This window comes from Gekko japonicus, unplaced genomic scaffold (genome assembly GCF_001447785.1).
Source record: "Gekko japonicus isolate JY-2015 unplaced genomic scaffold, Gekko_japonicus_V1.1 scaffold990, whole genome shotgun sequence".
Taxonomy (NCBI): Eukaryota; Metazoa; Chordata; class Lepidosauria; order Squamata; family Gekkonidae; genus Gekko; species Gekko japonicus.
Genome location: NW_015175385.1, coordinates 271,300 through 294,989, shown reverse-complemented (window position 1 = coordinate 294,989; position 23,690 = coordinate 271,300). Strand labels below are relative to the sequence as shown.

General features: G+C 43.0%; 1 protein-coding gene across 1 annotated transcript in view; it reads right to left on the bottom strand.

The window, feature by feature from the left end:
• CERS5 (ceramide synthase 5) overlaps positions 1–20,609 on the bottom strand; it is a 69,815-nt gene extending 49,206 nt beyond the window's left edge. Inside the window, exons 1-2 of the mRNA XM_015425624.1 lie at positions 20,363–20,609; positions 1,305–1,407 (exon numbers count right to left, since the gene is read on the bottom strand). Coding sequence (XP_015281110.1) covers positions 1,305–1,407; positions 20,363–20,565 — 306 coding nt within the window. The 5' untranslated portion in view covers positions 20,566–20,609. The remainder of the gene's footprint in view (positions 1–1,304; positions 1,408–20,362) is intronic.
• Positions 20,610–23,690: the final 3,081 nt, after the last annotated feature.

The following is a 23,690-nucleotide window of genomic DNA, read 5'->3' as shown; positions in this document are numbered from 1 at the left end:
CTAATAGCTAATTAAATATCTTTTTGATCACCTCAAATTCTGCCAGGAAAACTTGATTAGCTATCAGGCTTCAAGAAGACTAGATTTCCCTGGCGATATTTCCAGAGCCAATCCTGTGCTTGCAAACTGAGTTTAAGTCCTTTCTCTTCCAAAACAAATGGGGTCAAGAAAGTGAAGTAGGAATATTGTTTTGATGCAGTCCCTGATATACACAGCAAAATAATAAGAGGTTACAAGAAAAATGCAACCCCCAGGACCTATCCAGTCAATATTTAAAAAAATTAAAATTAATTATTGGATGTATGCCAACATCTGCTTAGTTCAGCAAAAACTCTTGCCAAAATCCAGTTGTCAGTTCTGCTGAAGACTGTTTTTATATTAAATGTTGTTGCACTTGTTACAGTCTACATTAATGTGATGAAGAGTTCAAGAATAAAATTAACCCAGCAACAACAGCATACAAATGGCGAAAGTAGTTCTTTAAAAAAATTTCAAGGGAAATGGGGTGGGACAATGAAAGAAACAGAAAAGAGTGACACTATCAGTTATTCCCAAACGAACAGCTTCCTGGATTCAGGCATTTTTCCAGTACAAGCCAACAGGACTAAAACCAATTCAGGGGGACAAGAATATTTTTTTTAAAAAATGCTACAGCAATAAGCTCATTTCTCCCAGACCACAGAGGACCAATGCTCTGACCTGGATAGCCCAGGCCAGCTTGATATTATTGGCCCATTCTGCATCTAGCATTTGCTCCTTTGTTTTACCAAACCCACACTGGAACAGAAAAAGATGCCCCTCAAAACCACATTCAAATACCCCGGGGCCAATACCATACTGACTGCAGAGTCACCCCTGAATGGCCATAAATCTATGTCAACAGTACCATAAAACCGAGAGATCAAAGGAAGTGAAACTGGCATGTAGTGTGGAGACCATAATAAAATCTGACAATTGAAGAAAGTGAAAGTGGCATGCAATGTAGAGGGAATATCTGTTCCAATGTGGGTTTGGTAAAAAAGTGGAGTGAATGCTGGATGCAGAACAGGCCACAGTCAGACCTTGAAAACTAAGCAGGGTCAGCCCTGGTTAGTAATTGGAAAGGAGACCACCAAGGAATTCCAGGGTTGCTACACAGAGGCAAGCAATGGCAAATCACCTCTAAATGTCTCTTACCTTGAAAACTCTACAGGGTTACCGTAAGTCAGCTGCTACTTGACAGCAAAATAATAATATAATAAGGTAAAGGATCAATGGAAATGAGGAAGGACTACTTTTCAAAGAAACTCTAAAGCATTACTCACCTTTGTGATAGATGTAAACACCTTTTCTAGAATTGCATTGGGCTGAACTCTGTGAAGCTTATCTTGAACACCAAAATGAATGGCACATGGTTTGGCAATGAATCTGTTAAACAAACACCAAAGAAAGCATAAAAATCTGAAACATAAAAGTGCACCATATCCAGAACACACAACCTGAAGAGCCAGGAACTTTCTAGTTTAGAAAAAAAGATGGCTAAGGATGGAACATGAGAGATGTTTATAAAACTATGCATGGGGTAGAGAAGGTGGACAGAGGGAAGCTTCTTGTTCCTCTTGCACAACGCTAGAAATCAGAGGCACCCAATGACGTTAATGGGTAATAGGTACAAGACAGACAAAAGGAGGTACTTCTCCACTCAATAAGTAATTAAATTGTGGACTTCACCGCTAGCGGAGGAAGTGATGGCTATGACCAGACAACTTTAACAGGAGGTTAAAAGCATTTATGGAGTATAGGCCTACCAACAGCTACTAGCCATGGTGAGTACAGGAAAGGAAAACACCATACCCAGAGGCAGTTAACCTCTGAAAACCAGTGCTAGGAGGCAGCAGGGGAAGGCCTTTGCCTTTATATACCATGTACTGGCCTGGCCCTCCAGGGCAACTAGATTGACCACTGGTCTGACACAGCAAGACTCTTCTAATGTTCTTAGTATCTCAAAGGACATTTTTAACAGTACTGCCGAGAGAATGGTGGTGGAACAGCTTCAGGCTTTTCTGGATGACGCCTCCATCCTGGACCCATTCCAGTCCAGTTTCTGTCCCAGCTATAGGATGGAGACTGCACTGGCCACCATAATGGATGACCTCTAAAGACACCCGGATTGAGGCAGGTCACTGTTGACAGCAGCATTTGACACAATCAATTACAATCTGATGGCCCACCACCTCGCCGATACTGGGATACAGCGGACAGCCTTACAACGGCTGGTCTCCTTCCTCAATGGTCAGTGATGGAGTGGTGCTTGGGGAGAGGGTGTCTCCACATTACCCTTATGTGGTGTCCCTCAGGGATGAGCCTCTCTCCAATGACATTTAACATCTATATGTGCCCTCTTGCCCAGTAAATCCAGGGGTTTGGGCTTGGTTGTCACCGGTATAATGATGACACCCAGCTCCATCTGTTGATAAGACAGCTGACCAGATTTTGCCCCAGACATTTTGGCCAAGGCTTTGGAGGCTATGGCTGGTTGGTAACAGCAGAGTTGACAGAAATTAAATCCATCAAAGGAGGTCCTGTATCAGAGCCATGGGATAAGGAATCCAACTCCCAACCCTTGGCAGGGCAGTTCTAATGCCAATGCCAATAGTGACAAAGGTCATGAACACTGCCAAATCAGCCTTTTTTCATCTTCACCTGGTCAGGTACCTGGTTCCCTCTCTCTCCTCCCATGACTTGGCTACAGGGATCCATGCAATTGTCGCCTCCAGACTGGATTATTGTAATTTATATACTGTAAATTACTGTAATTTGAGAGTCAGTTTGGTGTAGTGGTTAAGTGTGTGGACTCTAATCTGGGAGAACCGGGTTTGATTCCCCACTCCTCCACTTGCACCTGCTGATGTGACCTTGGTTCAGTCACAAGCTCTGGCACAGCTGTCCTTGAAAAAGAACAGTTTGTGTCAGAGTTCTCTCAGCCCCACCCACCTCACAGGGTGTCTGTTGTGGGGAGGGGAAGGGAAAGGAGTTTGTAAGCCGCTCTGAGACTCCAAGTGAAGGGCGGGATCCAATCTCTTCTTCTTCTTCTAATCTGCTCTACACAGGGCTGCCCTTGAATCTGACCCTGAAACTTCAGTTGATGCAAAATGCAGCAGCATGCCTCCTGTTTGGGGTGTCTTTGCAGGTGCCCATATAGCCAGTGCTTTGCCAGCTGCACTGGTTCCCAATTGAGTACCAGATTATGTTCAGGTTATGGTATTAACCTTTAAGTCAGGAACCAACATATCTGCAGGACCATCTCTCCCAATATGTTCCCTGGAGAGCCTTATGCTTGGCAGAACAGCACTTACTGGTAATCCTCGGCCCAAGAGACACCTGCCTAACCTCAAGCAGAGCCAAAGCCTTTTCAGCTCTGGCTCCAGCCTAGTGGAACAAGCTCCCAATTGAGATCAGGGCCCTGCAGGACTTAGTGCAATTCTGCAGGGTCTGTAAAATGGAACTGTTCCACCAGACCTTTGGTTGAGGCGGCGGCTGCCTCACTATATTGGCCTACCCTGTTCTAACCAGCCCCTCTACCAACTAGCCTATGCTGCTTGTTACATCAATTTGCATCATAGGCTGGGGGCTCACCAAGTATTACCTCGATGGCCCTTCCTGAGTTATAGACAGTTATATCCCGATGTCTAGGCTTTGCCATCTCACCATCATGTAGGTTTGGTTGGGTTTTGAATTTCAACTTAAATTATGTCAATTGTTTTTATGTGTTTGTGGTGCATTGTACTCTGCCCTGAGCCCGCTTGTGGGAGAGGACGGGATATAGTGCCTCACTATATTGGCCTACCCTGTTCTAACCAGCCCCTCTACCAACTAGCCTATGCTGCTTGTTACATCAATTTGCATCATAGGCTGGGGGCTCACCATAAGAACATAAGAGATGCCAATGTTGGATCAGGCCAAAGGCCCATCCAGTCCAACACTCTGTGTCACACAGTGGCCAGAAATACCAGTGCCATCAGGAGGTCCAGCAGTGGGGCCAGGACATTAGAAGCCCTCCCACTGTTGACCCCCCCCCCAAGCACCAAGAAGACAGAGCATCCCTTGCCCCAGAGCCCCTAGCTATACCTTGTGGCTAATAGCCACTGATGGACCTCTGCTCCATATGCTTATCTAATTCCCTTTTGAAGCCGTCCATGCTTGTAGCCGCCACCACTTCCTGTGGCAGTGAATTCCATGTGTTAATCACTCTTTGGGTGAAGAAGTACTTCCTTTTATCCGTTCTAACCCGACCGCTCTGCAGTTTCATGGAGTGCCCACGAGTTCTTGTATTGTGAGAAAGGGAGAAAAGTACCTCTTTCTCTACCTGCTCTTTCCCATGCATAATCTTATAAACCTCGATCATGTCACCCCCTCAGTCATCTTTATTTATAAGTATTTATTTATATTTATTTATACATTCAACTTATATACCGCTCTAATCCTTGACAGGTCTCTGAGGGGTTTACATATGGTTTTCCAAATTCCAATTCACCTAACTAGGGCCACATTTGTCTATAGGGTAGTGTCTGCCTACCAGCACCCAGGGCTTGTTGGTATCCGGCTTCCTCCAGTGGCTTCGGATGTCGGCGTCCTTCTGTATTACCTAGATGGCCCTTCCTGAGTTATAGGCAGTTATATCCCGATGTCTAGGCTTTACCATCTCACCATCATGTAGGTTTAGTTGGGTTTTGAATTTCAACTTAAATTATGTCAATTGTTTTTATGTGTTTGTGGTGCATTGTACTCTGCCCTGAGCCCGCTTGTGGGAGAGGACAGGATAAAAAACTCATAAATAAATATACACAAATGTTCACCCACCTAAAGCAGTTTTACTGTTTAAATAACATGTGAAACGTTCTTCAAAAATTCAAACACAAGAAGATACCTGAAAATGAGAACCTTTCAGTTCAGAGACACAACACAAAAGCAATGCAGGCTTTAAGGGAGCCAGGGTAGTGTAGAGGTTTGAGTGTCTGATTAGGATTCCCAAGTTTCATCCCTCACTTTGCATGGAAACACACTGGGTGAATTTGGGCCAATTCACTCTTTCAGCCTAACCTACCTTACGTGGCTGTTGTGAGAAAAGGGGAGAGTTGCAAGCTACTTTACATCCAGATATAGTGGCGGTCTTCAAATGAATAAAAGAACGCACACAGGGGAGGAACCTTTTGAATGCTCAAAGTGTGGAAAGAGATTCAATATGCATAGCCATCTTAATATCATCAAAGAACCCACGCAGGTGACAAACCATTTGAATGTTCCGAGTGTGGAAAGAGATTTAATATGCATAGCCATCTTCAATGGCATAAAAGAATGCACACAGGGGAGAAACCTTTTGAATGCTTAGAGTGTGGGACGAGATTCAATACAAGTTGCTATTTTCAACATCATCAAAGAACTCACACGGGAGAAACCATATGAATGCTCAGAGTGTGGAAAGAGATTTAATATGCATAGCCATCTTCAATGGCATAAAAGAATGCACACAGGGGAGAACCCATTTGAATGCTCAGAGTGTAGAAAGATATTTAGTACAAGTCGCTATCTTAAATATCAACAAAGAACTCACACAGGGGACAAACCTTTTGAATGCTTGGAGTGAGGGAAGGGATTCACTGAAAGTGGCAGTCTTCAACGACATAAAAGAACTCACACAGGGGAGAAACCTTCTGAATGCTCAGAGTGTGGGAAGAGATTCAGTTGGAGTGGCTATCTTCAATATCACCAAAGAACTCACACAGGAGAGAAACCGTTCAAATGCTCAGAGTGTGGAAAGAGATTAAGTCGGAGTAGCCTTCTTCAAAGGCATAAAAGAACACACACAGGGGAGAAACCTTTTGAATGCTCAGTGTGGAAAGAGATACACTCAAAGTAGCCATCCTCAGAGGCATAAAAGAACGCACAAACGGAGCAACTTTTTGAATGCTCAGGGCGTGGGAAAAATTCAACTTGAGTGGCTTTCAAAAGCATCTGACAAAGCCCACAGGATAGAAACATTTTGAATGCATACAGTGCGGAAAGAGATTCAGTCAGAGAGTTTGGAAAGAAATTCAGGTTCAACACCACCAGAGAACCTAAACACAAGATAAATTTTTTGAATGCTTGTGGTGTTGAAAAAGATTCAGGGTGGCCGCCTTCAATAGCATCAAAGAACCCATACCGAGGGGGGGGGGCTTTTCAGTGCTCAGAATGTGGATAGAGATTGAGTTGGAGTAGCACTTTTTGAAAATATCGAAGAACCCACAGAAGGAGAAACCATGTAACCAGACTGTGAACCCTTTAGGGGTTCATGATATTATGTGAAATTGTCCTTTTTTTGAAATGGTATATTGACTGATACAACAGACGTGATTGATAAAGATCTCGAAATAAGGTTACATCTGGAATCCTTATCTGATAATATGACAGATGTGTATAATTGATTCCATGACTACATATAGAGCCCAGAGCCGCATTACTTGTGATACATTTACATTGTCCCTGCAACTGTTTATGCATTGATTCATACCACATGGCTCTTTTTGCGGGCAGTTCAAAGTGATGAGCCGGGTTTCATCCACAACTCTTTGTTGTATGTTTAGGTTGAAATGTTGATCGTAACACTTATTGTTATCATTCTTGCTTGGTCTTTAAGATATCTGGTAGTATTGTTAATAAAGTTTCTATTTTAGAGCAGTTTAGGGCTACATAGTGTAAATACTCCCTTCCACTGGATACCCGGTCAGGCATCCACCTCCTCATCCTGGTCAGGAGTTCTGTAGCAAAATCCAACCACAATACTCTTTGTCCTTCCTTCCCTTATCCTGATATTTTCCACTGGGTTGTCACCCTCCTCCTCCAGTATTTTCCTGACAAACAAACCCTCCCCTCACATATGGAGCCACTCTGCCTCCTCTTCGACCCTTTTTGTTTTTCTTGATCAACTCGTATCCATCCACTACTACATACCAGTCCTGGGAATCATCCCACCAGGTCTCTGTAATGCCTACTAAATCATATCCCTCTGTCGTCTGCATTAGAAGATCAAGCCCTTCCTTCTTATTGCCCAAGCTTTAAGCATTGGTACATAGACACCTGAAGCCCCGCACCTCTGGCTCCATTTGACTTGGCCCTCCCAGGTGGGCCTCTGTTGTTCGCTCTTCTTCATTGAAATTCCAATGTTGGTTATCTCCATTCCCTTACTGTGTCAGTCTAAAGACCTCTTGATAAATCTCTCCAGGGTTCTGTCAAACACATTCTTCCCTAACCTTGACCGGTGAAATCTATTGCATGCTAGTAGGTTGTCATTCAGAAAACCTCGCCCGTGGTTCCCGAATCCAAACTGCTGCTGCCAGCACCACCAAGCACACCCAGTGGCTCGCCTCCACAGCCATCTGATCCCATCGTATTCCCCTTCATATGACAGGAAGGATTGATGAGGACACCACATGTGCTCCTGTTCCTTTCAGTTCCTCCCAAGAGCTTCATAGTCAGTTTTAATGTGTTCACAGTTTAGTGTTCACAGCTGTGTCGTTGGTTCCCACATGGACATCACAAATGGGTAATGCTTGGTAGGTTTGATGAATTTTGGGATCCTGTTAGTAATATCTTTAATTTTCATCCCTGGCAGGCAACACACCTCTCGGGCCAGGGGTCAGGCCTGGATACACAATATTCCATACCCCTCAACAGGGAGTCACCTATGACCAATACCTTCATTTTCCTTTCAGTGCCATTTCTTCGTACCTCCCTGTCCTCCTCCCATTTGTCTTCCTTATTGTTTGTGATACTTTCACTGGATATATTTGGGTAGGATTAATTTGGGTTGAAAGGAAAAGTTTCTGTCCCCCCCAACTCAGAAACTCAATAAGTTCTTATGAGTCAGACCCCCCCACCAACAACAACACTTGATATTGGGCAAATTGTCCAGTATCCATGGAGCTGATGGCGAACATTGTGGGATATTAATTCCCGAATCCTGGTTGTGCTCCCCACCCATCCCCAGCTTCTCCCAGAGAGAATCAGAAGGAGAAGATTTCCTCCTCGTAGTCTGACACCCCACCCCAGACTCCGTGAGCCAGAAATGACCTGGACTAACCCTTGGGCCAAAGCTTATCTCCGACCTCTGACTCTTCTGAGCCCCCCTTGAATTCCTCCTTGGAGATTTTTCCTTTATGGAGCAGAATGAGAACATTTGCTTTCCATTTCACTTACTACCTCACTTAATTTGGAAAGGTTAGGGTTGCTAACAGGCATCAAGGGAAAAAAGATATCCTGCCTCTTTCTCAGAGGCTTAGTTTGTGCAAGTGATAAATAATATCCCATAATGCCTCTGTTAAAGGGACAACACATTTTGCCCTCCAAGCACTGGGCAAGCCTAGATGGAATGTTTTTTAATGAATCCGAGAAAACAAAACAAAGGGTTTACATCCATAAGATGTTATTTAAAAGTCACTTTGGCAAAATTACATGTGTATTTTTATGCTGCTTCATGAAGTATAATGAATGTAACAGCAGAAGTCCTACCAAAAACAAACCTTTCCACCAGTGAACTGGTAGAAATGTATGTCTGAGTTCTCATTAACAGATTAATTGCTTGTACTGGATGCTTTGAGGACTAGAAGAAACAATTTTGTTTCAGGGTTCAGTACAACGGATTCATCTTTAGTTACTGCACATGTAAGTCTTCCTGTGCAGTTAAGTACATCTTTGCAGAATATCCAGCATTTGCGAAATGAATCTGAGCCAGACATGACAGAACAAGTATACAGGTTTTTTTACATGGTGTAAACGCTTCACAGGAAGAAAACTGATTCATTTGAAACATGGTTTTGGATAAGTTTTACAGATACCATGAACCGCTAAAAAGACAAATAAGAGGGTTCCAGATAAAATTAAGCCTGAATACTCCCTAGAAGCTAAAAAGACGAAACTGAGTCTATCATACTGTCATCACATTATGAGAAGACAAGACTCATTGGAAAAAAATAATAATGCTACGAAAAGTTTAAGGCAGTAAGAAAAAAGGACCAAAACAAGATGAATTGACTCAATAAAAGAAGCTTACTGGGCTTACTCAATGGGGCTTACTCTCAAGAAATTGTCCCTGGGATCCAGTCCCAGTAAGATTTCATCACTGCACTCCAACACAGTTGAGACATTTGCACGTGTTAGGTTTTGACTTCTGTAAACAACACAGTGTGCACATTGCATTGTATTTAAATCAGTATGTTTAACCCACATGCCAACCAGGCAATGCTTTCCATCTTTTCAGCAACTGTAGGCTCAATTCATCTTACATTCAACTGGACGTGGGTGTACAAACAGCTCATGTATCTGTCTTTTCCCCAAACATAGTAAAACCTACAAGCTAATAATGTAGCCACAGAAGTGAACTTTCCCATATCCAATGAGAAGACAATCACTCTGATAATCATTTTATTGCTGGATAGCAAAAGATTTTATTTTCACCAAGAAGGAATAATGTGCATTGTTTGAACGTGAGCTATGTCTTTCAGTATACCACCAGTGGATGATAGAAAAAACAAGTGGAAAAGAAGAAAAAAACCAGTTCTTATTGCTATTTCTGACATATTTCAACAAGCAGATGCCCTTACCTGGATGACCCAGGCTAGCCTAATCTCACCAGATCTTAGAAGCTAAGCAGGGATTGCCCTGTTTAGTACCTGGATGGGAGACCAAGGAAATTTAGGGTTGCTACACATAGCCAAGCAATGGCATACCACTTCTGTACATCTCTTACCTTGAAAACCCTACAGGGTCAACATAAATTGGTTGCAACTTGACAGCAAACAAACAAAACAACAGAAACCCAAGAGGCAACACCCTTGTTAATAGGCCAATACAGAATTTCTTCAAGACTGCTCAAGGAATGAGACAAGCTTTCAGGACACTCAGTTTTTATGACTCCCACCAACAAGGTTGCAGTGATTGTGACTTGTCACACCCCAGAAGCAGGCAACTGCAGGAACGGCATGGATTATAGCATGTTTATTGTTTAAATATGATGAGCTACCTTGTTTGACATGCCATCAAACAACGTATTAGCCTTTTCCCACACAAGAAGCAGCTGTGCACCCCCACCATTAAAAACCCAAGTAAATGTAAGAGTGGACAACCTTTTTGCTTCATACTTTGAATGTTTTTCATTACCAAAACAATTGGAATCATGATGTTATTCATGCAAGTACTTTCATTTGTTCTGTATTTGCATGTTATGGCTGTGTGCTGTAGTCTTCCTTTTTCGCAGCTACAGTTGATGGATCTACATCCAGCAGAGTATTCCCACGTGATCTGGTCATCACAAGCATCAGGTACCTGAAATGAGCTTTTTCCATTATATTTGTCCAACCCAATTTTCCTGAGGTAAGTAGGTACGGAATGTTGCAAATTGCTTGCCTCCATCCTGACAATGAGCTCTCTTTATGTGGGATTTTAACATATCACTTGTAGGAGATAATGGTTTTGAATGACCAACATCTGCCAACCAAAACTATTCTTGCCATATCATAGTTATGAAGACTGTACATCTTACAAATCAATGTACCTACCAGGGCCATAGCCAGCAGTGGGGCTTTGAGGGCAACGCCCCCTCCCCAATCTGCAAAGCCCCCCCACCCCAATCTTCAGTTGCACCGGGGCAGCAGCAGTAGCAGGAGGAGGAGACTGGCCGGAGGCGGCAAGCGAGCAGACTGCCAGATGATGGGGGGGCATCATCCGTGGCCACATCTGTCCCTTATCGTCCTCTGCCAGCTGCATCAGCACAGAGAGTTCCTCCAGTGGCTGGGCTGGCCGAATCTGCCCCTTCCTTCCTGAATGTGCATCCTCAGGCAGTGGATGGGAGAAAGACTTTAAGCCATGCTGCGCCGGCTCAAAGCCACCAGGGTAAGAAGCTATGAAAATACCAAAAGAAAAACTTCACAAGAGGTGAGCCAAGATGGAAATAGGGAGAAAGGCATATTGCTTTTTAAAAGCCTCCTGAAGCTCAGGCTCCAGAATGGTCTGGTAGAGAATGAGCTGCTTCTTTGATTTTTTTGCAAATAGTTATTTTACACCCCATATGCTTCCCGGGGGTGCCGCCCTCTCTGGCCTTTAGCCACCAGCCCCAACTTTTTATCTTGTTGATCTTGCTCTTAGGGAAAAGGGAGAAGTCACTTGTCAACCCACTCCCTCTTCCTCCCCTGCTCTCTTAATTAAACTATATTTAAATTTAACCTGTGGGCATCTTTTGAATTCTGACAAAGGGCATTCGGCATAACCACAAAATGGCTGCCCCAGGAGGCAAAGCCAACCACAAAATGTCAGGGGTGGTGATTATACATAACTCTAGTAGTAACTCTTCAGCATTTCAGACAGAACATGCTTGATTGACCATTATTCCAGTTCATAAACAGGCTAATGGCAAGCAGAAATATGAGTTTCAGACTTCCCTTGTCCCTCTTCATATAATAAACTAGTTCAGAAAAGAAGAAATATGTTCTTTTAACTTCAATGGCTGAACCACAAACCAAACAAGGAGGTTTATTCACTAAACAAACCAGTTCATGACCCTGCAAACCCCAATGAAAGGAGCTGTGGTCCCTTTAAACAGGGTTTGCAGAAAGCCTGAAAAACACCTGAGCCACAGGGAGCAGCCTGCTCCCAGCCAGTCCCTGCCACTCAACTGGGTTGTCTTGTGCAGTCTTTTTAAAGTTTAAAGGAACTGCAGAAGACAGCCCAAAAAACAGCTGAGTGGCAGGGGAGGCACACCCAGCCTCTCAACTGTTTTGGGCTGTTCTGTACATCCCTTTGAACTGTTGTTTTTGCAGCTTTCACGGGGAACAGAAAGCAGGGATTTAAAAGGACTCTGAGTCCTTTTAAACCCTTGCTTTATGTTCTATCCACAAACTGCTTTAAAATTTCATGGAAGTTCATGGTGGTAGACCCCTCATGAACTTTTGTTCACAAACCATGATGAATTTTGTTCTGTGGTTCGGTTTGTGCCCACCCCTAGCTGGGAGTTCCAATCTGGAACTGAAAGAGGCAAGCTAACTGGATATTAAAATGCGAGAAAGGGAAACTGTCACTGGATGTATAAACCGGGCCGCAAACACCCAATCCTAAATAAAAAACTAGCCTGCCTTCTAGATTAAGACCAATACGTTATTTAGTTTGTCCCTCTCCTGGTTCCAGCAATAAGTTTCAGAGGAGTAACTGTTACGTTTCAGAGAATTGTTAAGTTGCTGCAGCATATTCCTGTGGTACCTTTAAAATGAATATATTTACTATACTGTAAGATCACACTACAACACTCATTGTACCCAAATGTTTTGAGGGTTGATACTGTCACTCGTCTAAAGAGCTCATGTTATCATTTGTTGCACCTTATAATTATTTGGTTTAATAACAATATTTTTGCATAACAGCACTGCAAACAACCCTACGTTTCAGTGGCAGCATATGGACATAGTTTCAATCCTTCTGCTCCTCATAAGAGCCCAGACAAATGACATTTTGGCTTTGTATTCAGATGCTGTATGGCAAGAGTATGTGCAAGGAGTATTGATTACTCAAAAGGTAAATCTGCATTGCTTGGGGTAAAGTGGCATTTCTTTCCCAACTAGTAGGTCCTGACCCAAAAGCAGTTGTGAAGCCTGTGAAAATGGGTCCTAGGTTTTTGCCATTTTATTGATTTGTATGTTTTTTAATGGGTCACAATACCCAAAAGGCAGGAAACCACTGGTGTAAAGGTTTAAAAAAAAAACCCAAAAAAACAACACACAACTTTCCCCTGAGCTCTGGAGATTTCTTACTCTGTAAGTTATTACAAGTTTCCTAAACGAAGTTGCCAAAGCCAGTACTTATAAAAAGTAAACAAAGACATGGATGGCCAGGTAGTCTCCATTCTTTCTGACAGTATGGAATCAGAACTCTCTGGCAAGACAATACTGAAAACGTCTTTCCATATAGAAGCTAAACTGACAACCAGTAGAATCCAGTTCATTCTCCTGATGGTACTTTCATTCATAGTTCCCTCCCTGGGATATACATAATGTTACGGAGGTGCCATCAATTGCAACTATGACAGACCCCGATGCTTCCCCACTACCAGGCAGATTTTCCCTCCAAAAATGTTTTTAGTTCCCCTTAGTGACTAAGACACCCTTCACTAGCGTGTATTTCTTCTTTATTTTATAAGCTTTAAGTGTCCCACCCTGTCACAGATATTAGTTTAGGCTTATGACCCAGCACAGGAACAAAGAGAATACAGGTGCTATCTTGTTTTAAAATATCCTTATGAAATGGCATGTGAGGGAAAATTAACTTTCAAAAACAGAATGAGATTTTATTAAACAGGCAGGGAATATTTAGGAGGAATCAAGGGTTAGAGACGCTGAGGGTAAACGTTCTAATTTATACAGATTTGAATTCTTAGAACATACAAGAAAGTGTTGTGGCTTTCAAGATCTTCTCAGTGAGAGGTTTTTGCTTATTATATATCTCAGCTGTTACACAGAATTTTAAATACAGTTTCTTAGAAAGTAGCTCTTAGTGCTTCTAGGTTTCTCCCTTCAGAGATTACAGCACACTAAGGCTCTATTTGTTGCTGTTTAAATTTTGCCATAAGTTTCTTGTGGTTTTATATCTAAAAATTTTGAAACTATTAAAAGCTCAGGGTGGAGGGGAAGGAAGCTTATAACAAATCAAATCACCTGCTGCATATATAAACAAATTGAATTTGGTATATTGTTTTAGTTAATTCTTAAAATCATTACTGTGTTTATTTTAAAAAGTAATAAAGAACAGAAAGATTAATGTGAATTGTGAAGTATATTATATTCCATAAGACTTCAGAATCCAGTTCTTTCTAGGATACAAATCACTAATTAGTGCCACATATCAGAAGCTTTAAACAATTAATAGGACTTTTAGAACTTGCTTATTAATAACTTTTTCTCTTGCTTCTTTCCAAAATGACTATATAACATTAGAGCAGATTTAAGGAATTTAGTTCAGCACCACTTTATTTACAGCCACCTCTCTCATTAAAACATACTTTAAATTGGGTATAACAGATACCTTGATGGAAAACTGCCTGGAAGACTCATGTCTGAAATATCAATGTCAATTACAAAAAAGCTAAAATTATATTAAACTGCAAAATAATCAAATTGTAAATATTATAAACTGCATCAAAATCCATGTGTTCTGGTTACATACAAAAGTACCTTCCTTAATATGTCAAAAAACATTTTTAATAAAATTGCACTTATACATCTTGGGGATGTCACACACTTACAAGCATCTTTCCTATGGCCAGGTACACTTATAAAAGGCATAAAATAAATGTAAACTAAATGTGTTTCGACCATGAGACCTTCCTCAGTGGTTTAAATTTTTACAATACACACCATACAATGCTTTTGTTAAAATTACAACATGCCTTGCCTAAGCACTGAATATCCAAAAAAAGACAAAAGGAAAACAAATGATTTAAATTATTCTGTGAGTATTTCAAAAGCAAAATATAACTTTTAAGGTTATTAACTAAATATATTCAAATATATTCAAATTACACCAGACAGATTTAAATTTAAATATAGTCTGATCCACCTGAAAGTAAATAACGGCAGGGGGGGTGGGGTGCAGAGAAACGGCTCCAGGAAGGCAGGCACAAAAGCTGTGGGCAGGCACCAACGCGGGGAAAGGTGGCATGGATGCCACTGGGTACCCACCTGACAGAGTGTGCAGCAAGGAAGCCACAAACAAGCAGCAGGATCTCTCCTGGGAGCAAAGGAGACAGCAGTGACACTGCAATGATTAAGCAAGGATAACAGACACCTGGTGGCAGCACCTAAATAAATCTGCACAGGCGGGGCCGAGGAGGATCAATAGGGGCCTTATCTGTCAAACTGGAGACGTAAGTCCAGTCTGATACCTTACGCTCACTGGTCAATAAAGCATTCTTCACAAGATGCTGACAAAGAGATCTTAAGATCAATGTCTCAGAGATCCCCCACTACCTTTTCTTAATCCAGCCTAAACTGAAAAAATAATCCACTATGTTGTGCAGTTTTGGCTGATCTTAAATAAAAATTATTGCATGGCCTTTCTTTTTGGATTTTCTTACAGACCAATGTGGCTACACACTGCTTTCCCACCCTCAAAATTTTCTCCCAAAAGTTAGGGTCTTCTGACTAAGAAAGAGATACATTGAGAGGTTTCACAACTGTCAGCAATAGACTAGGGATAAAATTATATAGGCCTTAGGCATCACACAGGGCCCCTATGGACTTTTGCAAAATCACAACATACAGAAAATCCAGGCTAACGTTAACAATGTTTAGGCTACAACATTTTACACATACTTTTGAAAATGCTAAGAGCTCAGGAACAAAGACAAAGAGCAAAGACAAAGGAAAACGTAGTTCTATCTATTGTTTTATTGCTACTGCCACAGACAAAAGTATGCCAGCCAACTCTGATATCAGTCAATTATTCACAGAAGTGATACTGGGAAAGCGGACGTCAGCATCTCACAATTACCTGATTAAAATACGATAATACCATCAAAGTACTCACTTTGGGGGGGGGGGTGTCTAATAAATATAAATTTAGCACTCAAATAGCACTAGAATCCAATTGGAAAACATCAGCCCAGCTCATGAACTTGATCAAATTTCCAAACTAACTTCTTCTTTAGGTCATTCATAAAACACTAGCCTTTGAATGAACGGAAGAACTTGCCATCAAGTTCAATGGACTCATGGAAAACCTCTTTCTTTGGGTATCCTAGGTGTGAGATGATCTTGGTTTAGAAAGCATAGCAACCTCAGTCTTCCTAGGTGGTCTCCCATCCAAGTATTGATCATGGTCAACCCTGCTTTGCTCCTGACACCTGATGAGCTCAGACCAAACTGGGCTAATCAGGCTGCTCTAAATTAACATACTACTAGAGCCAGTTTGGTGTAGTGGTTAAGTGCGTGGACTCTAATCTGGGAAAATTGGATTTGATTCCCCACTCCTCCACTTGCAGCTACTGGATGACTTTGGGAAAAGCTTATGACCTGGCTGTAATTCACTTACCATCATATAGGAGCAAGTCAAAAGGACCTGAAAAACAATATCCGGGGCATTCTAGATAATAGAAGTACATAACTAGCTTACAAGCACACAACAAATGATAAGCACAGAAACAATTACCCTGTATCTGAGATGGAAGATGTAGAAGGTTGGAAACTGGCTAGGGCAGCATTATTGGTGGAAGACTCATGATGAGTAAGACACAGACCCCATTTGCAGGCTTATGAAGCAACAGTGATAGCATAGAAAGCTCCCATTTTGTCCAGTAGAGCTTTTCAAGATTGATCATTTTAACAGTCTTAATAGTTATTTAAATAGTTTAAATGGTTGCAATTGTAAATAAAATTCACATTCCTATTTCTGAGCTTGTCAGAGCAGCTTTATACTAATCCAGAGGGAAAGCTGACAGTAGCTGGGGAGCCTCCAGGACAAGTCAGTCCATAGGGATGATTACATAACCATTCAGGGTAATACTGATAGGAGTGTAATAGAACTTGCAAGCAGTTAGTGTGATCTAGCTCATAGTTTTTTAGCCTCCAGGTCACACATTTTTGTCTTAGCTCAGGAAGGATAGTTCCAGAACAAACTAATTTATTCATCAGCAAAATTACTTGCTCACAACTTTAATGCCAATAGCTCACAAAGTAGAATATTTGCTCACAGGACTCCATAGCTTAAGAGGGAACATTGCTTGTGAGTGAGGGCAGGATGGCAACTGAGGGCCATGTGTGGCGACTAGGGTGCCAAGGGAGCTGAGGGTTACTGGAGAAGGAAACACACTGTAGTGTCTATATGTCAATGCTAGAAGTCTTGCAGCCAAGATGGGGGAGCTGGAGTGCTTGAAGTTCAATGACAATTTAGATATAATAGGTATCTCAGAAATTTGCTGCCAGAGCATGTAGTGATGGCCACAGGAATAAACAGCTTTAAAAGGGGATTAGATAGATTCATGGAGAATAAGTCTATCCATGGCTATTAGCCATGGTGATAATGGGGAACCTCCACATTTAAAGGCACTAAGCCCTTGAATCCCAGAGCCAGGTGGCAACATCAGGGGAAGCCCTCGGCATCTGTGCCCTGTTGTTGGCTGTCCAAAGGAACTGGATGACCACTGTGTAAGACAGGATGCTGGACTAGATGGACCACTGGTCTGATCCAACAGGGCTCTTCCTATGTTTTTATGATACACATATAAGAGAAAAAATTTACTCTCTAATCAGGAATTGGAAGCTAAGTGAAAAGCAGCTTTGATGGGCCTGTTAGAACTAAATGGCCTGGGAAAACAATAACAGCTGTAGAAATCTATATAACTCATTAAATGCACTACTCAGGTTCTTAGTCATCACTACCAGGGCAAAGTTACAGCACAGAATTTATGCTGCATTCCTTCACAAGGATGAGTGTAAGATGAGAGGTCACTGTGACGTTTCAGTAGACAAATATGAAAGTTAATGCATGAAAATCAAAGCCAAGAGGCTTCTGAACAGGAAAAAGTTACCTCTTTCTTCCCAGAGCATATGGGGAATGTCACTACTGAGATGCCAAAGTATCCTTCCCAGTAATGTAAATCTTGAGTATGCTGTTCAGGTGTGTATCTGTAAGCTGCAAACCTATGATGACGCAGAAGCAGAACTGGAAGAAGCAGAAGACAGCCAGTTCCGCTGCTGGCCTGACAGAAGCCTTCCGGGGGCCTGGTCCGGCCCCTGGACCGCATGTTTGACACCCCTGGTGTAAAGCATGTATTCAGCCACTAAACTATACCTCACACCTTAATATGAAAAAGCAGTTACATGAAACAGTGAACAATACACAAATGTGTTAAATCACACTTGTCCTTTTAACAGCAAATACATACCAATGATAATAAGACAAATCCTATACCATATATAAGGGGGGGGAGGTAAGGTATAACCAAGCCCTCACATATACAGGAGTTATGGACTGACTCAAATTTCTTCACATTTTGTGGAAGAAATTTCCATCACCAGAAAATGTACACACTGTACAGTATTTGAGCTTGTATAAAAATAATTTACTGACAAAAACTGGTTGAAGTTACAAAATTAGAAGTCATTTTGTGTGTTCATTAACTTAGATAAGAGTGAAGCTGTGCATGCTACAGATAACAAGTTTTGTTCTTTTAAGTTTAAAGAATTATTTTCCTTTTCTTAACCCAGTTCACGTAATGTCTAATCAGCAACGGAATTACTCTGCAACTGACTAGCAAAAAAACAGAAGGTGCTACCACGCCTGACCAGTATTTGTGGACACCTGGTAATGCTACATACTGTAAATTAGGTAAAAGCCAGTCGAATCCGACTCTAGAGATGCGGTGCGCATCTTCGTTTCCAAGCCAAAGAGCCAGCGCTGTCTGAAGAAGTTTCCATGGTCATGTGGCCAGCACGACTAAACACCGAGGCACACAGAAAGCTGTTACCTTCCCACTGAAGTGGTACCTTGCAATTTCTTGCTTTCAAACTGCTAGGTTGACAGAAGCTAGGAGCAGAGACGGGAACTCACTCCATCATGCAGCACTCAGATCTCGAACCACCGACCTTCAGGTCTGTAGTTCAGCATCTTAACCACTTAAGCCACTGCAGCCCATACTGTAAATTACAGCATAGTAAATAAGAGTTTCAGAGGAGTAGTTTAAAAGGATTTATCTCCATCCCTTAGCTCTTGGGAACAAAGATGGAGCCCACTTTCATCAAACCCCTACAAACACACATTAACATAGCAGTTTTGAAGAAACAAACAAACACATGAAGCTGCTCCTACTGAGCCAGACCACCAGTCTGCATCGCATACTTCAGTGTGGATTACTGATAAGCATCGAAAGGTCTTTCCTGGCATGAAGTCCTTTACCTGCAGATAGCAGGGACTTCAGCAACTGAAAGACTACTGAGAACGGTGCAGTTTTTGCAGGACGATTTATAGTATGGAGCTGTGGTGGCTCAAGTGGTTAAGACACTGAACTGCAGGCTGTGGAAGGTCAGTAGTTCAGCAGTTCGAGACCCGAGTTGCCACATGATGGAGTGAGCTCCCATCTCTAGTTTCAGCTCCTGCCAACCTAGCAGTTTGAAAGCAAGAAATTGCAAGTAGATAAATAGGTACCACTTCGGTGGGAAGGTAACAGCGTTCCGTGCACCTTGGTGTTTAGTCATGCCGGCCACATGACCACGGAACAGCACTTCGGACAGCGCTGGCTCTTCGGCTTTGAAACGGAGATAAGCACCACAACCCTAGAGTTGGACTTGACTGGCTTTCGAGCAAGGGAACTTTTACCTTTACCTCATAGTAGTGGTACCATAAAGACAGTAGCTTTTCTCTCACAGTGCCCACTACATCACTTCCATGCACTTACATCTTTGCACTATCACTTTTCAATGAAGTCATTTTGAAGTCAATGATACTCCAATTTAACCCCCTGTGGGCAATGCTGCACTAGTTTTCTACTTGCAGGGAGATTTTTTCTTAAACACAGGAGCATTAGAAAATGCAATTGACACACCTGCACATGTGAGAGTAAAGTCCATTTCTCTCACATGTGAGAACTCTTCTGCAAAAGACCTGCACGGAAATTAATCCGGATCAAGTGCCATTATAAAAAAAACTAACTTAGGCAGGTTCCTTGCATTTCCTTCTGCTATGGATCGCCTACGGACCTAAAAGGCACTCGAAAAGGCAGCCTGATGCATGCTTCCTCAAAAGCAAGCCCCACTGGTTTCAACGCGGGAAGCGACCGCAGCCTTAAAGAGCACACCACGTTTACTTTGAAGCCAGTCTTACCGAGGTCAGCGGGATTTCCTCCCAGACGCCTAGTGAGCAGGGGATGACAGCCAACTTAATGCATTGTAAGAATGTAAGGGAAGAATGAGGATTTACCTACCAACCTCCGTCAAGGCCACCCAAATTCTCATTGCACAGGACGAGCAGGAATAGCCAAAAAGGAATATGGCACAGAACTAGCAGGAATGGCCAAAAAGGAGACTGATTTCCTCGAGAAACGGGGGGAGCGCGTAAGGCCAAGCACCAGACTTCTGGAGGAATAAGCCCCACTGGACCCAGAAGATTCGCAAGCGAAAAAGAATCGCGGCGAGCTGCCTGCCACACTCTCTCCGACGAAGCTGCTCCGGCCTCCCCCGCAGAAGGGGAATCAGGACTTCCCGCACACGCACCCCACCCCGCGTCAGGCGGAAGGAAATGCCCCCACCCTTCAGCCGTCACCTGGCGGGGCGGCGTCCACCCGCCGCCCAGCCGGAGTCGCGCCCCTCAGTACCTCTCGAAGACCCTCCGCAAGGCCAAGAGGACGACCGCCATCGGAAAGGCGCTCAGAACGTGGGCGGCGCGGGGGTACACCTCTCCGTCGCCGGCACTTTCTCGCTCCAAATCCGCCCAAGTCACGTTGGCAGGCAACCAGAAGCGCTCGTTCCACAGCCAGCCCCACAGCACCGCGCCCGCCGTCGCTATTGCCGCCGCCATCTTCCGCCCCTACCGGGCCGCTACTGCCACTGACTCCTTCGGCCGCCACACCAGGGGATAAGTAGCGGCTGCCGCTGCCGCCGCCGGGAAAAAGGGGGCGGAGAAAGCTAGCGGGAGGGGAGGGCCTGAACCCACGCCCATAGGCACCGAGAGGACACGCCCACGAACTCTTGCTTCTTGGTTTCTTCGGAAACCTTTAGGGGCTATCCGCATGCGCTCTCGCGGCGGCGTCTAGCCCGCCCTTCATCTCGCCGAAAGAACGTGGCTGCGTCACGACCCGGTGGGGAAGGCGGGGTAGGGTAGGGTTCTGTACAGCACGGGGTTTAACGTTGGGGGTTACACTAGTAGAAGAAGGGAATCAAAATAATTATCCTATCTTTGTATTGCTTTTTATTTTTATGTGCTGGTAGGTGCCCCCACTCTTGACAGACAGACAGATATAACAAAGTTAGAGTTAAGACCAACACAGTTTCATTCAAGGTGTGAGCTTTGGTGTGCATGCACACTTCGTCAGACGATGAAATGGAATTACATATCATAGTTGTATATATAGGAGTGGTTTGCTAAATTAGCATGCAAGATAGTGAGGAAAGATGGATGGATGATAAAGGAGTAACAGCCGGTCACCAGCAGAAAAGGTAGAGGCCTCTATGGAGAGGGAGAGAGAAGGACAGATGGGTTGAAAACAATAAAAGCCAACAAGTGACAAGAGGGCCACGTGAATATACTCCTATAAGGGCATACTGAGAGCTGAAAGGGTGTGGGAGAGGACAGAAGAGAAACCAGTACTCCAGGACAGGGAAGGGTTGTTTTTTTTTCCTGGGTGGGGGTGTTACCAAACTGTTTCTTGCTACTATCATTCCTCAGGGAGCCCTACCTAACAGTAAATAGAAAACTAACATAGAAGAGTTCACTGGTAACTAGATGCTCAGTCCTAAATCTCCATCTGTGAATATCTAGCATTAAGCTTTTCAGAGGCACAACACGTGGATTCTTGAAAAATACAGAACTTTAAAAATGTGTTAATTTTTATATACATTTCGTTTCCTATGTAACTCCATGCTAATTTAACTGCACCTGCAGAAAATTCTACTCAGTGCACTCAAGGAACCACAAGTCAGGATTATGGGAAACCTTTTTTAAAAAATCTTTAGAAAAGACACTCAGGAGGGCTTTGAAGAGCAGACAAACACTCACAACAAGAGGAAATGCATGCTTAGTGAGTCATAGCCCTGTTGCAATTTGAAATAAAAAGAGCTCAATCCCAAAGTAAAACCCTCAAATTTAGAGACAGTGATGGTAGAGCACTCTGAGCTTCACATCACTCACACATTTTTTTAAAGCAGGTCTTTAAACTCTTAGCTTCAGCCTGTGGCTGAGTGAAAGTATTCACATCTGTTGTAAGGAAGCTGTGTGGCTTTCCACCTGTTGGGCTGCTGAGAAGAGGGCAACTCTACTTAAGCAACAGGCAGAAATGGTTAAACAGTACCTTGATGTGCTTTGCTTATGCAAAAAAACAAAACTCAAAACACAGCAATGTGTTATATCTTAAAATCCTAAAAAATGTTTTAAGATCTTAAAAGCTTAAATTGGACCAACCAAAGTAAAAAAAAAACACAAACAATGAGAAAGTGCTTGAGTGCTGCCAAGCCAGAACTCCTGTTTCTAGGAGTTTTGTATCACCCAGCAGATATGCCTACAATCTTACTTGTACAGATGCAACATGTATTCCCCACCACCATTGCCTGGGCACAATGTGCCCACTTAACATGAATTTTCTCCTTAACACAAGATCTGATTACACTGCAAATATTTGACAGTCCTCCAAATGCCTGCTTCTCTGCTCTCAACAGCTGCTGGTAAACAGGTGCCTGGCAACATGACATCCTTCAGTTTTGCTTTGAACACCTAGACCTAAATGAGAGTTTCATGTAGCCCATAGTAAAGATTACTACTGGTTCTTCAACAGGAGTGACTGGCCCAGTAAACAAGTATCTCTTGACTTGCTCCATTTGTCATTGTGAAGAACAAACATATATTTTCACTAGTATTCACCAAGTCTGCTTGATGCCAGTTCCACTTTCCCCTAGTGGGGTCCACATAAGATGACCTAAGATCATTTCAGAAAACAGAACGCAAAGCAGTCTGAACTTTGCTTACATGAATCCCCTCTGCTGCTATTCACAGCAACTAACGCAAAAAGTAAAGCAGTATGCACTCTCAGCATTTCCTTCTCTCTACTCCTCAAACAAATTTTGGTTTACACATTGGGAAAATCATGCTGCTGGATTTTGTAGTGAATATTTAGAAGCAAATTTCTCACATCAGCATTCAGCAGGATGACGAGAACAAGCTGTGCTTTCGGCTACCGTTAGACATACCTGAACATATGTACAGTTAAACACATGTCAAAGAAATGTCTTCCTCTTACAGGTAAAGCTGGATTTTTCTTTTCTTTTTTGCTGTCATGTCACAGCTGACTTATGACCCCATAGGGTATTCCAGGCAAAAGGCAGTCAGAGGTGGTTTGCCATTGCCTGCCTCCACATCACAACCATGGTATCCCTTGGTTGGAGATCTGCCACCCAAATACTAGCCAAGGCCAACCCTGCTTCGCTTCTGAGATCTGGCTATCCAGGTCAGGTCTAGACCTAGATGCAGCACTGAAAATTAAAAAAAACTAGCTGCCACCAGAGAGAAGAACAGTCCTGACTGACTAACAGGCAGAAGGCCATAACTGGGAGGTTTCCTCTTTGATCTGACCATGAGATGTTGTTTACCCCACCCCCTTCACTTCCCATTACAGGTAAGCCTGAGTTCAGAATTTAAAATCTAGTTTGCACTTCTGGGGCAAGCCTCTAACTCCCACTGGTTATGGTCCTCTAACAGCCCCATACAACTGGCTGAGGAGGAGGTGTGGCTATTATCCTCTGTGTCTCCTTCAATTTCTGCAGACTTCGGGTGAAAACTATCACTAGCCATAACCATTGACTGTAAGCTTCTCAAACTAAGAACGAAAGACAGATTAGGCATTCTTGTCTAATGGCCACCCAGTGGGTACCCTTTATGAATTGACAGAGATACTGTCAGATGGGGTATTGAAGACTTCTGGACTGATCATTCTG